This window comes from Ciconia boyciana, chromosome 23 (assembly GCF_034638445.1).
Source record: "Ciconia boyciana chromosome 23, ASM3463844v1, whole genome shotgun sequence".
In the NCBI taxonomy this organism is placed as follows: Eukaryota; Metazoa; Chordata; class Aves; order Ciconiiformes; family Ciconiidae; genus Ciconia; species Ciconia boyciana.
In genome coordinates, this window is record NC_132956.1 from 5,557,551 (window position 1) to 5,573,657 (window position 16,107).

The 16,107-nt window shown below is 56.2% G+C and overlaps 1 protein-coding gene across 1 annotated transcript; it reads right to left on the reverse strand.

Annotated features, from left to right (window-relative positions):
- Positions 1 to 1,539: 1,539 nt before the first annotated feature.
- Positions 1,540 to 14,767, reverse strand: RAB44 (RAB44, member RAS oncogene family). The gene is made up of 16 exons (XM_072844718.1): positions 14,558 to 14,767; positions 14,347 to 14,461; positions 13,902 to 14,073; positions 13,441 to 13,584; positions 12,987 to 13,077; positions 12,769 to 12,864; positions 12,248 to 12,435; positions 11,802 to 11,850; positions 11,370 to 11,464; positions 10,444 to 10,838; positions 5,989 to 6,579; positions 5,413 to 5,494; positions 4,956 to 5,070; positions 4,076 to 4,177; positions 3,168 to 3,244; positions 1,540 to 2,712 (listed from the first exon to the last, which is right to left on the reverse strand). Exons 1-16 carry the CDS (start codon positions 14,765 to 14,767, stop codon positions 2,625 to 2,627), a joined length of 2,610 nt encoding a protein of 869 aa, XP_072700819.1. The 3' UTR covers positions 1,540 to 2,624.
- Between the last annotated feature and the right edge of the window lie 1,340 nt (positions 14,768 to 16,107).

Consider the following 16,107-nt stretch of genomic DNA (forward strand, 5'->3'; position numbering starts at 1 on the left):
ATTCATGTCCAAGTTTGGAGGGGAGGTTGGGAGTGGAGTGATGCTTGTTTTATGCAACACCTTTGGGCACAAACTCAATCCTTTTTTCTAAACCTGATTTCTAGGGGAACAAGACAGACATTTCTTTCTGCCTGCTGTTCTGTGGAGCTTTTTCTGCTGCAGATCCCTCTTTCGGGCCCTGTTCAAGCTCCCTGGCCTGTCTTTGCAGCACAAATATTGCACAGTTTGAAGGTATTGCTGCATTTGCTGCCATCTAATGGGAGAGCTCAGCCTCGGCGACCTCAGCCCCTTATTCTTTTGCAAGCAAATAAAAAGGTTTTCCTGGGCAATCCTGCTACTGCTCGGCAAAGCGGCGTCTTCCTCTGCATGGGGTCACGCAGCTGGGAACCGTTGCGGACCCAGTAAAAAGAACCTTTTTTGGGTTGATCAGGCTGAAATGGTGCTTCTCTTATCATGGACCAGACTTGCAAAGTGTGCTTGGATTTATATTATTTTAAGATAAAACAGCAAAGCAGAAATAGTGAAGATGGGCCCAAACAAACAAAAAAAGCCAGTGTTAGATACCCGGAATACCGAATCCAGGCACAGCCCTGAACTGAGCCACATAAACTCTTCCCGAGGAGCTGTGGTCTTCAGGCTGCTCCCACTGCTCCATCAGTAAAAATATTTTATAACAAAATATGGTAAAGAGAAATCAGCATGGAATGGGAGTATAACTATATTGCATTAAGAAAAGAAAGCCTTTTAACAATAGAGCCAAGGGAGGATGGCTTGTGGCAGGGGGCAGGCTCGGGGAAGACGCTTGGGGAATGGGAGCTTTAGTGGTACGGAGGGGCTGGAGCACTGAGATGGGGCGTGCAGAGGAGATAAATCATCTCTAAAAGACTTGGAAATTCCTGCGTCATTGCAGAGTTGTACCCTACCAGGTGAAGCTCATAACCCTGGTTTTTTCTGAGCATGAGCTTGGTCCATCAGTGGTCTCCGTGCCTCTCCATCTGCAAATCAACATCATTTCCACTGAGCGCTTCTGGCTATGGCATAGAGCTGGCCCCTTTAAAGGGGTAATTCTGTGAGCAGCAGAACCAAGAAAGCCTGCTCTCGCCTGGCTCTGTGCGGTGCAGGCCGCTCCTGTGTAGATTTGTCACTGTCTGATAAAGACTAAACTTAAACTGCAATTTTTCCATCAATGGGGACGTTAATTAGTCTCAGTTACTCCGGCCTTTATTCACACAGAAGTCGCTAAGTCTCATAGCTTTGCAATCGCTACCCGTCAGAGCCCGTGGACTCCAAAGCTGTTTGGAGCAGGGAAGGAGAAAACAGGTACATGTACACGGACATCAGGAGCTCTTTAGCCTTGTTTCCTTGGAAAGCTGAGCTATAACAGTCAGAAACATTCAGAATTATATATACGTATTTTTAATATATAGTGTTATTAGAAAACCAACTCTTCTCATTATATTTTTGTAAAGCAGAAACTGGCTATTATGCTTTGCCATAATATACATATAAATAATAATGGCAACAACAAGCAAACCCATCTGAGCAGAATTATTTCCCCAAAATCTGCATGCAAGCACAGTCTTTAAATACATCTGTTGAACCGCTGGGGGACGAGGCAACACATGTAATATATAAAAATACTAAAATATGACTTGTATTCTTATTTAGTCTGTATTCCTTTCTCTGCAAAAATATAGTTCTCTGCATCAAGCTGTAAAAAGAAAAAAACATGGAAATTGTGACATGTGCTTTAGATGTTTCACGCTGGGTTTTAGAGCTGATTCAGTACTTCATAGAGAAGCCCTCGCGGTTGCAGAAGGGCAGGGTGCAGCAGCTTGCTCTTCCCTGCCCATCCTGAGATTTGCTGCAATAGTGCAAAAGTCTGCTCTGGGGGCAACGCAATGAAAAGAGCTCTTGCAAGCGTTTAGCTGATCGTATATCCCACCAGCCCACTGCTCTTTCTATTATCCTGGACATGCTCTTGGGGCTTTTCAATTTGTTTTGAGCAAAGTTTTTAGTAGTTTTCTGCCAAGACCCATTACTGCTCACTGGCACGATAAACCAGGAAAGAGAAAAACTAGCTTTACCTTGCCTAATTGGAGAGACTTCCAAAGTGCATTTAGGATACATTGCGTATTTCATTGTTCCAGATCAAATCTGATCAGATTGCAAAGCCAGAGCAAAAGTCACCGCTGCACAGCAGCGCTGACGGCCCTAACCCCCCGTGTTTTATACACTGGCCTTCGGGTGACTCTTAGTATTCATTTCTTTTATTGCAAGACTCGGTTTTGCTCCCTGCTGCTTCCAGTGTCATTCCAGCACCTCAGATCCAGCTAGGTTCCTTTTCTGCCTCTTTCCTTAGCCTGTTTTTTGTCTCCAAAAGAAAGTGGTAAAGTTTCCCAACAAGTATTTTGGAGGGCTCGTGTGCTCTGGGATATCGGCAGGAGATGAGTGGGGAAGGGGCTGGGTGACAGCCGGCTCCTCCACAGCGGCTTTTGCTCTCGGCATCCGAGGGACATCAGGCAAGGCAGACGTGTGGGGAGCAGAGATGGTGTCCGAAGGCTATTTTTATGCTTTTCTGGCTGTCACCACAGTTTCAGATCATAGCAGGGGGAGTCTGTCCCTCACCAACAGCAGCCCTTTTTCTTCCGGGGTGGCTTTGGTACCTCTTCTGCCTTATTTTTCAATTCATCTTCACGAACTTTGAGCAACCTGGGAGAAAAGGAAGCAAATTAGCCCGGTATTTCCCCCATATTTTGTATTGCTGTGTTATTTGTCTTGACAAGCATTGGTAAAGGAGGCTCAGCATGGCTGAAAGGAGTTAGGAGCCTTCCAGCTCAGCGTGATTTGAGAACCACGGACTCTGCTAAAAACCCCAGCCTAAATCAAATCACAGACAGAATTTGTTTCAGTCAACCCAGGGAGAAATCAGCAACACCCTGGAAAGGGTTTTATTAATCTCCTTGCAATGCTGACTATTCAGGCGATGTCTTACAGCACTTATCTCCGGCTCATCCCAGCCGAGCACATGCTGCTCCGAGTTTTCCCTGACATTTGGGCACATGGAGTCTCTGGTGACAGTAACACACCAGCATTTGGAGTGAAAAAAGCAGGGAGGGAGCCCATTAAATCCAGGACAGCTGGCAAAACCCAAGCACATGCCTCACCTGATTAAGCTGACCACGGACTCAGAGACATTGTGGCCCGAGGCAGCGCTGCATTCGTAAAACATGAGCTGATGCTCCTGGAAGACACAGAGCCCAAATAGAAATGTAATATTCTTGTATTGGAATAGCTTAATATGGGAGTAAATAGCCACGGGACAGTCACAGACAAGGGGAAACAGAAGGACTGAAGGAAACAAATAACTCCATAGCTTATTTACTGGAATGTGAGGATGAAATCCAGCTTTTCTGGTAGCTGTAACACCAACATTTAGTATCAAGGAAAAGGCTGACACTGCAAACAGAACGAGATGCGATGACCTCTGGTTAGTGGAGTGAATACGGAGACATAACTAGATGTTCCCGGGTCTTTTGTGCCTGCCAGGGACTGGTTTGGCGGGGGGGGGGAAGCATCTAACCCCTTGTCCTACTGTCTCCATTTGTAAAACTGGTCAATGGATACCGGCCCAAATCCCATAAACTTTGAAATTAAGTCGGTAAAGGTGAGATTCTTCTCGCCTAATTTTTATTAGCCATTTACATTTGAAGAGATTAATCGTACTTTAAACATTTCAGTATTTGTAAAAGAGGATAGGGCTTGGTGGTTTTATTATTTATATGATGCTGGGAAGATACGTGACACTTCACGGCAAAGATAAGCAGACCTGAAAATGTTTTAATTTATAGATCCAGTTTGATAAACTGTTTTACTGGGGCAGTGCTGAGTCAAAACTAAAACGCAAGGGGAAAGCAAGGCAGGGAAGGGTGAAAGATGGGTTCAGAGACCGAGGCACAAAAGGTAAGTCACGGGCTTTCACCTTTCTCCAGGTCCTCAGGCTGGTGGCATCCATCCTTAGCTGTCCTTGCCTACCTTGGGTGGGCAGCACGCCTTAGCAGGGCTGTGCACCTACCTTGGCCAAGCGTTCCCCCTCCTTCGTAGGGACCCGTCTCTCTGCAGCACAGTCGGTTTTGTTCCCGAGAAGCAGAATAGCGACTCCATCTTCCGCTCCTTCCTGGGCAATTAAAGAGGGGAGGATCAGGAGCGTATCTGAATCTCCCTTGAATCACAGCTGGCCACACTGTCTAGACACATCCTGGGGCACCGTGAAGGATGCTCACAGCTTTGGGCTGATAACAAAACCTTAAATTCTTAAACAAGCTTAACAGCATTTAAGAAAGGGATTTTTTTTCCCTTAAATCATCTGTCCTGGTCCATTAACAGGGCAGAGCACTGGACGAATTACCCTTGTAGTGAATTCACTTTGTGTTCACTTCAGGAACCCTCCAGAAGGTTCTCTGGCTGAGATTTACAGGCACTGAGCAAGGCGACATCCTGTTTTGTTCCAGCATTTTTAAACACTGACTTTGTACTTGACTGGAAATCTCTGACAAGAAGTATTTAATAAGACACGAGTTACCTCCCATTTCCCAGGACTCCAAGTGGGCTATTCTTGATTTAAAATTGTTATCAAAATCACTTTCAACATTTTCCATTTCTCTGCACCCATTTTTAATTTTTAAAAAGTTGATCATTATCATAACGATGCTATCAACAAATTACCCCGGGAAACACTGGAAAAATGTGAAAATTGTCAGTATCTGAATTTAAATCCTCTAAGAAAAATTATTTTCTAACCAAAGCAAAGCACAATGCCCTTTAGAAAGGGCTTGGTCACCCCCAGATGTCCATCCCTAACCGGTGGCAGAGGCCAGGTGGGGAAATGCTGATCTCGGAGTCACCGCCAGTTCCAAGACCTCGGGGACAGAACAAGGTTTTCCTACTTCACCCACCTGGATGCAGCTCAGCCAGTACCGCACGTTCGAGAAGGAGTACTCCGATGTGACATCGTACATCAGCACGACCCCGTCCGCCTTCCGGAAGAACTGCTTGGTGATGCTGTGGTACCTGCGTACATTTTAAATGGTCACCAATAAGGTCCAAGGAGGTTTCCCCTGGGAGCAATCTGAAATCCCAGTGGGAGAGCTGGAAATGCACGTCTACAAAAAAGGCAAACCCCAGATTTTGTTCCTATCCTGATCACAGAGGCTGTACAAACAGCTTGAGTGCTTATTTTTATCTTAATTACTTCCTTTATTATTCTTTATCAGATCACACGCTGTACAGAGTCCCTTCTTAAACAACCCCTCCTTTGCTTAGCAAAGCCAAGAACATTCACGTCCACTAAACTACCAGAAAAAAAAGAAAACGACAGATTGCTCTCCTTAAGCAGACAGCACAGCACCTTACCTTTCTTGACCAGCTGAGTCCCACAGGCGGATAGCAAAGCGCTTGTTGTCCACAACGAGGTTTTTGACCTGATAATCCAGTCCTAGGAGACACAAAAAGGGATATTTTGATACTGTAGAGTTCATCCCTGTGACAGAGGATGGATGGAGAAGGCACATGGTGCAGGTGTGGTCTGAGGCTGCAGCTCAAGCAGGCTAGTCCTGAGTGAACCTCCAGCTTTTAGATCTTTGATGGCTGGATTTTGGGAAGGTCTCTGATCTCATGATGAGTAAAACCAGGTTGGTTAAGAGAGGAGAATATAGCTGAAAGGCAAAGCAGAGCAAAAAGCACTAGGGACATTAGTATTGGTGCCCTAGAGAGGGCAAGGAGGACCAGCATTGCCTGCTCAGGAGCATCCAAGCGTGTGAAGCTGGTGGTCCTACTTGGTCCTCAGTGACAGGTTGTATGGCACGCTTGGCGTGAGCTGTAACATGCACGTAATGATCACCAGCAGCTTGTGGGGTGGAGGAAAGGGAATTGTGAGGGTCACCCAAGCAGGTGCAGAGCCGCGCTGGAGAGGAGCTGGAGGAGACCTACCTACTGTGGTGGTGAGGTGAGGGTTGAAGGTGTCGGCGTGCAACCGGTACAGGAATGATGTTTTGCCCACGTGGGAGTCCCCAACAAACAGCAGGTTGTAGAGGTGATCTGGGTCCAGGGAGGCTTCAGGAGAACCCCTTGGGGCAGCTCCTGCCCCATCTGCAGTCACGGCCCCTGGCTCTCCTGGGCTGGGCTCGCCTTCCTGGCTCATTTTCCACCCAACCTCTTGCTGCTTCTCCTGTTGATCAATGCTGAGGTCTTTCTTCTGTTCTCCCAAGAGCTGCCTTTGAGACTGCATGCTGCTGTTGACTGCATCCCCCAGTGAGCTGTCTCTGAGGACCATCCCCAGCTGATCGTTCCCAGCATCTTCCTCCTGTTGGACCCTTGTGTGAAGGGTTGATGCTGGTGGCACCTCTTGTTTTGGAGGCTTGGCAGGTCCGGCAGCTACCTGCTCCGTTTCCATCACGTGCGGCAGCTTCTCCTCCGACTGCTGGGAAGCAGCGTGAAGCCTCACCTTATCTGCCTGTGCTGAGACCTGCTCCTGAAGCTCACTTTGGGCTGCCTGTTCCGAAGCACCTAGCCGCCACACATCTGGAACAAGAACATCCTCCTGCATCATCGTTTCCAGCTTTAGCGTGCTGATTTGTAATGTCACCTCGGAGACCGGGGGGGCCAGCGCAGACGCACTGTCATCATGGCCCTGCTTTATCCCTAGACTCTGAGTTTCAACTAATATCCTCACCGCTGCCTCCAGCCTCTCTCCCCACACCACTTCCAGACCTTGAGCTCCATCCAAAGCCCTCTCCTCTGCATCAGCCCTCTCTCCCTGTGCTATTTCCAGTGTCTGGGCATCCTCCAGGATCTGCCAATCTGGACCAGCGAGTGCTCCCAGCATTGCTTCCGGACCAGGACCCCCGGCAGCAGCGGCATGCTCAGGATGTAAAGTGGCCTCAGCTGGAGGGGACACATGTGCACCAGCAGCCCCCTCCCACACGTCCGCGGTGTGAGCTGCACAAAGACCTGCATCCAAACCAGGAGCCTGGCTCTGCTCCCCTTCCCGCATCCCAGCTGCACGCAGGGGTGCCAGGTCTGCCTCTGTGCTCCCTCCTGGGGTCAGTTTGAGCTCCTCCACCTCTGCAAGCAGCTGCACGTTGGCATCAGTGCTCAGGTCCTCCAACATGTCCAGGATTACAGCCTCCTCCCGTGGTTGCACATCTGCACCAGCCCCCTCCTCTCCCTGCCCCACTCCTGCTCCCTGCGGATCAAGCACAGGCTCCCGTGGCAGCTCACGCTCACCCTGCCCTTGTGCCCCGTCCTCAGCCTCCTCCCCGAGCTGCACGGCTGCTTCACCCTCCCCTCCCTGGGGGGTTTCTGGGCTGGCACCCCCACGCAGCTGCGTGTCTGCCCAGGAGTCCTCGGACTCCACCAGTTCCAGGGCCTGAGCCTTAACCGGGAACAGCCCATCCTGGCTGATGCCCTCTCCCTGCACCAGTTCCCGCTCCCCCTCTTCCTCTGGGTGCTGTACATCTCCATCCACCTCCGCTCCCGGCCTCTGCACCCCAAACGGCCCCAAGTGCAGAGGAGTGGGGTCCCCCCTGCCAGCACTGCGTTCATCGCCCTCAGCTCCAGGCTGCTCCTCTGCACCAGCCCCCTCCTCCCCCTGCCCAAATCCTGCCCCATGCAGATCCATCACGGGCCCATGTGGCAGCTCACGCTCACCCTGCCCTCGTCCCCCATCCTCAGCCTCGTCCCCGAGCTGCACGGCCGCATGGTCCCCTCCTTCTCGGGGGGCTTCTGCACTGGCACCCCCACGCAGCTGCGTGTCTGCCTGAGATTCCTCTGCCCTCACCACTTCCAGGGCCCGAGCCTTAACTGGGAACAGCCCACCCAGGTCCAGGCTCCCCGCGGGTGTTTCTGCTGGGGAAGGACCCTCCCCATGCACCGCAGCAGCACCCATTTCCTCCCCCAGCCCTAACTCTGGTTGATCAAGCTGATCCCGTGGTTGCACACCTGGAGCCACGCTCCCTCCCTGCTCTGTCCCCGGGGAGCCGGCCTCGCTTGGGGGCTGCAGATCTGCCTCCGTGCTCCCTCCTGGGATCCATTTGAGCTCATCCATCTCTGCAAGCGGCTGCGCATTTGCATCAGGGCTCTGGTCCTCCAGCGTGCCCAGGCTTTCAGCCTCCTCAGGGGGCTGCACACCTTCAGGAGCCCCCTCTCCCTGCCTGACGGTCACTCCATGGGGGTGAAGCACAGGCTCATGTGACAGCCCACGCTCGTCCTGCCCTTGTGCCCCATCCTCAGCCTCCTCCACCAGCTGCCTGGCTGCATGGTCCCCCCTTCCCTGCAGGGTTTCTGGGCTGGCACCCCCACGCAGCTGCGTGTCTGCCTGAAGGTCCTCTGCCTCCACCATTTCCACGAGCTCTGGGGCATTGACCAGATCCAGTGGTTGCACATCTGGAGCCACGCTCCCTCCCTGCTCTGTGTCCAGGGAGCCAGCTTCGCTGTGGGGCTCCAGGTCTGCCTCCGTGCTCCCTCCTGGGGTCAGTTTGAGCTCCTCCACCTCTGCAAGCAGCTGCATGTTGGCATCAGTGCTCCGGTCCTCCAGCATGTCCAGGATTACAGCCTCCTCCCGTGGTTGCACATCTGCACCAGCCCCCTCCTCTCCCTGCCCCACTCCTGCTCCCTGCAGATCAAGCACAGGCTCCCGTGGCAGCTCACGCTCACCCTGCCCTTGTGCCCCGTCCTCAGCCTCCTCCCCGAGCTGCACGGCTGCACGGTCCCCCCGTTCCTGGGGGGTTTCTGAGCTGGCACCCCCACGCAGCTGCGTGTCCGCCCAAGAGTCCTCTGCCTCCACCATTTCCACTAGCTCTGGTTTATCAAGCTGATCCAGGAGTTGCACATCTGGAGCCATGCTCCCTCCCTGCTCTGTGTCCAGGGAGCCAGCTTCGCTGTGGGGCTCCAGGTCTGCCTCCGTGCTCCCTCCTGGGGTCAGTTTGAGCTCAACTGCCTCTGCAAGCAGCTGCACGTTGGCATCAGTGCTCCGGTCCTCCAGCACGTCCAGGATTACAGCCTCCTCCCGTGGTTGCACACCTGCACCAGCCCCCTCGTCCCCCTGCCCAAATCCTGCCCCATGCAGATCCATCACGGGCTCATGTGGCAGCTCACGCTCGCCCTGCCCTCGTCCCCCATCCTCAGCCTCGTCCCCAAGCTGCACGGCCGCATGGTCCCCTCCTCCTCGGGGGGCTTCTATACTGGCACCCCCATGCAGCTGCGTGTCTGCCTGAGATTCCTCTGCCCCCACCACTTCCAGGGCCCGAGCCTTAACTGGGAACAGCCCACCCAGGTCCAGGCTCCCCGCGGGTGTTTCTGCTGGGGAAGGACCCTCCCCATGCACCGCAGCAGCACCCATTTCCTCCCCCAGCCCTAACTCTGGTTGATCAAGCTGATCCCGTGGTTGCACACCTGGAGCCACGCTCCCTCCCTGCTCTGTCCCCGGGGAGCCGGCCTCGCTCGGGGGCTGCAGATCTGCCTCCATGCTCGCTTTGAGCTCCTCTACCTCTGCGAGCAGCTGCACATCGGCATCGCTGCTCTGGGCCTCCAGCGCTTGCACATCTGTCCCCACTCCACCTTCCTGCACGTCGGCGGGTGGCAGCAGCCCCTCTGCACCCGTGCTCCCTCCCCACGCTGCATCTCCCTTCGCAGACTCACCCTGTGGCCGCGGCTCTGCCTCCCTGGGCTGCGTTACCTCCACCTCCCCTTCCTCGGCCCCGGCTCTGCTGCTCCCTCCGTGCTGAGCTGGGGCTGGCGGCACATCGGCATCTAAGGTCTCTCCCCAGGGCTGCACCTCCGCATCGACGCGCTCTTCCTCCAGCATCCCGGGGTCAGGAGCCTCTGTCACCTCGGGGAGGACACCGTCCCCCTGGGCTGCTCCCATTCGCGCCTCACCCCTGGATGGTGGCTTTGGCTCCAGGCGCTCTCCGGGCTTTATTTCAAGTTCCTCGGAAAGCCCTGATGGCAGCTCGGCCTCTTCCCCCAGCCCTGTGCCCAGGGGCTGTGCACGCTCTTCTGGAGCCGCAGCTGGGCCAAGCTCATCTGTGGCAAGCTGCCATCCTGCTGCTAGACCTCCCTCCCTGGTCTCAGGTGGCCCCAGACCCGCCTCCGGATTTTCTCCCTGGTTTAATGCCACTTCCTCAGCTTCTCCCAGGACCTGTGCCTCTTCCCAACCTGTTTTTTCCTGCATCCATCCTTCTCCCTCCACCTCCATGAGTGCCTGCTCTCCTGCCTCCATGCTCTCTCCCGGTGCTCCTTGCAGATGCTCAACTGCCTTTAGCATCAGCTCCTTCTCACCAGCACCCTTTCCTTGCAGGAATAACATCCTCCGTGCCTCCTCCGGGCTCTCTCCCTGCTCTGCCCCCAGCTCCTGAGCCCGGCAGTGCCCGGCTCCCGCGGACGCACCAGCCTGTGTCATGTCTGGAGCACGAAGCTCAGCTGTGGCTTGTCCCTCTTTCAGGTCTCCTTCAAACAGCTCATGACCAACGTGGCTGGGGAGGGTCTCTTGCAGGATCCCAGGGGTTGTGCCATGGGCTGCGGCTGCCTCCAGCCCTGTTTGGGGCTCAGCATCATCCTGGGGGTGCCGGGTAGCGTCTGCCGGCGCGGGGGGTGCACCCGGTGCCTGTGGCCTCAGCTGTTTGCTCAGAGCCGCTATTGCATCATTCATCTCTGTTAGCAAAGAGCTTTGGTCAGAAAAGCGTTCCTCTTTCAGAAATTCTGGGAAGGGGTCCTCTTCCGTGGAGCTTGCTTTCAGTGGGGGTCCCAAAACGCTTGTTTCTGCTGGCAGTATTTCCCAAACCCTGGAAAGGGCAGAAAATGGGGGGGGGGAAGGAGATGTCAGCCCAGCCCCTGGGTCGGGCTGCAGCTCCCTCCCATCCACCTGGGCCGGTACCAGGCTGGTCTCTCCTCCATCACCTCACCCCATCACTCCAGACCCGATTGTATTTACCCTCCGGGTGTACTGGAGGTTCACACAGGCAGCGATGGGGACAGGGGAAAGGGGGATGCACACCCAGGGAGCCAGACCCAGGGCCGTACCCTGCCCGGCAAGCGAGCGTGCCTCTTCCCAGGCTCCATGCTCACAGTATCGGAGATGAAAAGGCAACTCTTGGCCAGATACGGCAAGTGCCTGAGCCAAGGGAGTGATGCAGGGCGACGAGCTGGGGTAAGAGATCTGATCTCCGGGATGAGAGATGGGGTGGGAAAGGAACATTAAAAGGACTGAATATCGTGTTTTGCCTGGAGGGGGTGGAGGACTTGGGTGCTCAGCACCGGCTCGCAGATGTCGAGGGCACGAGCTGAAGCAGCAGCTGTTGCCCAGGACCCCTTACACGTGGTGGGTGCTCTTGGCTTTGGGCTCAGTGCCCTGGGTCCCCAGCCTGATCCGCATCTCGGAGTGGTTCTTCTCGCTCTTCTCCAGACTCATCTGCCGTAAACAAGGTGGGAAGAAAAGAGAGAAAAGCGCTTGGCAACGAAGTGTATTCACGTGAAACAATGCTGAGCTCTCCGGCAGGTATCCAGATGTACCCGCCTGAAATCTTAGGGGTATCAGAACTAACGTGCTGTTACCCCCTCCCTTCCCAAACATCTGTAGGGCACCATGCCACCATGCTGCCCCAGTCTGAGAAAGCTTTTAGGGGAAGCACCACCTCTGCTGCAGAAGCACCCTGTGCTCTTGGGCTCCCCAGCAGTCCCAAACTGAGCAGCGTGAGGTCCTGGAGCACAGACACCCCATCCCATCCCCGCGTACCCAGCTGAAGTACCTGTGGGGACAGGGACATCTTGCCAGGCAGCTCTGCCACCTCTCTGTCCCTGCAAACACAGAGCACAGGGGTCAAAATGGTGATTGCACCCTCTTCACCATATCCATCCCTGCCCCAGGGTTGTCCCCAGCCCTGGAGGCAGCAATGGGCTGGAGCAGGACATCAAAACCCACAACTCTTGGATCAGTCCTGGTTGGGTCCTTCTGGGTGAAGGACGTCCCCATCTCTGCTGACACTGCCCTACAGGGACACATTCAGTGCACGGTGCTGATAGTCCTGGCTTTTTTTCTGATGCTTTTCACACCAAACCATGATTAATCTGCACCTTGGAGACCACTGAAGCGCTGCAATGGCCGAGACCCATCAAACTGATTCCCCATCCACTGCAGCCCCCAGGAGGAAACCACATAGGTGTAGAGGGAGATGCTGCTCACTCAGCTACTCACCCGAGCTCCTCCGCATGCTCCTGAGCCATTGTGGCCCTTGCGGTCCGCAGGAGCTCGCGGGTCTGCTGGAGCTGCTGGTGGAGGTGCTCCAGGCGGTCCTCCAACACCCGGTTGCTCTCCTCCAGCTGCCGGTTTTCGGTGCTGGCAGCTTGCTGCATGCTGCGGAGGCTGCGGCACCGCGTCTCCAGCTGTGGGACAGCAACAAGGACACTCACACCCCGCCCGGACCCCCATGATTCCCATGCCAAAGAACGATGGATAACCATCGCCTCTAGACCTGGGGCTGAATTTTTCCCCCTGATGGTGAAGAGTGGGAAACTCAACTCAGGTGCTCTGCAGACAGAGGGGAGCGTGGGGATGGGGGTGGCAAAGCAGAGGTGATGGACGTCCTACGTCACAACCTGCATCAAGGACTGGTGGGGACAGGCTGAGATCAGGTGTACAACACCGTGCTGCTGCTACAGGCGCAACCCAGAGACCCCATACGCACGATGGGGGACCAGGGGTTGGGGCCAGCTCACCTCCATCTGTGCCGTAACCAAGCGCTGCACCTCCCTCTCGCTGGCATCCAGTGCCTGCTGCAGCTCCATGCTGTGCTGCTGGCTCCGGGCCATGCTCTGGGATGGCAGCAAGGATGTTAGCACCCACTCGCCCGTCTGGGAGCCGCCACAGGGGTTTGGGGGTGCTGGGTCCCCTCCCAGGGTGGGTGGCAAAGGGAGAGAAGCAGCTGGTGACCCACCTCCTGCTCCAGCCGCTGCTGTTCCTGCTGGATCTGCTGCTCCAGGGCCTCGCAGAGCTGCTGCACCTCCTTGTCATGCTCAGCCACATGCCTGCCAGGGACAGCAAGGCCAGGGGGGTGGTCAGACCCTGCTGCAGTGGGTCCAGGTCCCTGGGACCCCACATTGCCCACAGGACCTGTAGGCTGCAGCCGGGTTTGCCCGGAGGGGTTCACCCAGCAAGGACGTGTCCAGCAGACGGAGTCCGGCACTTTTGCCATCCCGTGCGTGACTGTAGAGGGAGCCTAACCCCAAACGTCAGCTCCCAGTGAAGCCTCTGCTCCAGCCACTGATGGAGATGCTGAAAGCACCCAGGTTTCTCCCTCCTTGGGTGCATCTCCACGGCTGGGGTGAGAGCCCCATCCCTGTCCCCATCCTTCCCGTCCTGTCCCTCTCCACCACCCTGGGGTGACTCACTTGTTCAGGGTCACCTCCAAAGCCTCCTTCTTGCTCCTGGCTTCTTGGATGCGGTGCCTCATCTTGGCCAGAAAGTCCTCCAGGTTGCCCAGGAGCTGGGGTTCATCCTGCCGGAGCTTCACCCAGAGCTGCCAGATCTCCTGTCTGCAGGGGGAGGGGTGTTTTGTGGTGAGCATCCCCCCAGAACCCCCCAAAGCCAGGCCAGCTGTGGGATCCCGGGTCATTTAGCTTGCACCCTTCAGCATGCGTGGTCCTGGGGGACAGATGGGCATTGGGGTGACCATGATCCTGTCCCCTGCTCCTGCGCTTGGGGCAAAGGCACCTTCCAAGCCATTTCTGGGCTCACTGCCTGCATGGGGACCAAATGAGGGGAATACCCTGCCCTGCCCCAAGCCTTTCCCCCTAGGGCAGCTCTGCCCCATCCTGCAGGACACCCATGGGTGCTAAACAGGGCGCCTTACTCTTCAGAGACGTTGTCCGTGCCCAGCTGGTCCATGAAGGCAACGAATTGTCTCCGCTCCTCGCTGTCCACCCCCTCCAATGCTGGGCTGGGGACCACCAAGCGAACCCTCCGGGATGCTGTTTTCCGCCGGCGGTGGTCCCTGGCAGCTTTTTGGGAGCTCAGGAACTGCCCTGCCGACAGATACCCCAAACCCTCAGTGCCCGGCCGGGGCGACAGCAAAGCCCAGACCCCGACGCTTCCCACCTCATGGCTTCAGCCAGCTGCTTCGGCACAATAGGACCCCTCACCAGGTGAGCCATGGGCTGAGACCCCGGCATGGGGACACTTTTTGGGCCATCATGTGCCACCCAGCAAGGGGAGCATTTCAGGTCCCCCTTGGGAAAGCACCGGGGCCGTGTCCAGGATCAGCCCGAGCTGCTTGGAGGCAGCGTGCCGACACTTACAGAGCCCGGCAGTGAACTCCTCGGTGCTTAACCGCCCGGTGCCGGCAGCATCCAGCCCATCAAAGACAAGCTCCAGCTCCTCCGTGCTGCATGGGAGATCTTCCTCCTGCAATTTCTAAGAACAAAGCAAATCCGGGGAAAAACCTACCCATCATCCAGTCTCCAGCCACCCCGGTGGCATTTGACCTGAGAAGACATCCCCGTCCCTTACCTGCATGTCCGAGCGGGTGACAAACCCCATCTGGTCCTTGTCCCGCTCCCTGAAGAAGTCCTGCACCCTCTGCACTATTTCAGATGCCCACGGCAGCTCCTCGCTGGGGCCGGGGGCTGCTGCCGGTGCCTCGCCGGAGCCCTCACGCAGCTGCTTGCGCCGGCTGGAGCCCATGCGCCGGCCCTTGGCAGCTGCCCGGCGCTCGGCCATGGCTCCCGGCTCGGTCCTGTCGAGGGGGAAACTGGCGGGTGCTGAGCCTCGGCCAGCTCTCTCCTTGCCAGGGACTTTTGCTGTGGTGCAGTGGGAGACGGCAGAGCAGGACCGAGCTGGAAATTCATTTTGGCTGGTGTAAATGGCCCCCAGGTTTGGCAATAGGAAGAGAGGCTCTTATCTCCAATTGCACAGCGCAGACCCGCAGCGAGCAACGGCCGTCCCCGATGACTATGACCCAGCACCCACTGGGCAAGTGGTTTCTCCTGCCACTGGCCAAGCACCCATCCCAAATCTCCCCATGCTCCGCCCCGGCTACGGAGGATGCACAGAGCACCGGCGCTCGAGGGCCACCCGGGAGGTGACACAGCCAGCAGGTGACACTGGTAAAGGACCAGCCAAGGAGATGCTGGAGGTCTGAGCAAAACGTGGTGGTTCCACCTGCTTTCTCGGAGCTCAGCAGCAGCTTTTAAAATTCTTCCCCCGGCTTTCACAGCTGTGAGTCACCTCCAGGCAGAGCCGCGCAAGACCTCGGGGTGGTTTTCATCACGCCTGCGTGCTCGCCCCGGCTTGTGGGGTCGGAGCTCAGGACCCCCCCCCCGCTCCCCTGTCCCCATCCTGGGTGGGGGGCAGCGTCACCGACAGCCCCCGTGCCATCCCCGTGAGGGGTTATTCTCTGCATGGCAAAGCCAAAAAAACAAGTGAAGGAAACCACAGTCATGGAGAGCGGTGACGCAGAGCTGGGGCCATGCTCGAGCCGGCTACAGCCCGACTTTCTGCACCCAGCCCGGGGAGACCCCCGGCTGCTCCAGCCCTCTGCCCCTGTCCTTTTACAGTGTGAAACGGTGATTCTGCTAAATCCCCGGGTGCACCGGAAACACGGGAATAGGCCCCAAAAACATCCCCTTCCCCTTAAAGCAAGAGGGTCTTGGGGAGTTGCTGGAGTCCCACAGGACACCGGGGGGGGGTGGGGGTAGAAACCAGGTGCCTTTATGGTGGTCCCAGCCCCTAAGACAGCAGAAGTGGGAGCTCGGGGGGCCAGGTAAGCTTGTTTAAGGCACGGGGAAGCCCGCAGTTACCTGCCCCAGCCCTGGGGTGAGCTGAGCCCACCGCACAACGGAGGCCCAGAACAAGCAGGTTCCCATCCCAGAACAACTGGGATGGGAACCGCGCACCCCTGGCCCCGGCTGAGCAGGGTCTTCCCACAGCATCACCAACTCCCGGCGACCTGCCTCCCCTCCAGAGCGCCCCACGCTGCTCCCAGCTGCCAGAAGAGGGCCCCCAGCCACAGTCCCCCCACAGACAGCAAGAAAAAGCCCCCCCCAGCTCACCAATGAGAA

Bases quoted from the DNA above. Each gene is read 5' to 3' on its own strand.
- RAB44 (XM_072844718.1), bottom strand. From the start codon at position 14,767: ATGGCCGAGCGCCGGGCAGCTGCCAAGGGCCGGCGCATGGGCTCCAGC. The intron at 11,465-11,801 runs GTACTTCAGCTG...TGTTTACGGCAG, and splicing joins AGATGTCCCTGTCCCCACAG to ATGAGTCTGGAGAAGAGCGA. The intron at 3,245-4,075 runs GTAGGTGCACAG...TGTGTCTTCCAG, and splicing joins AGGGGGAACGCTTGGCCAAG to GAGCATCAGCTCATGTTTTA.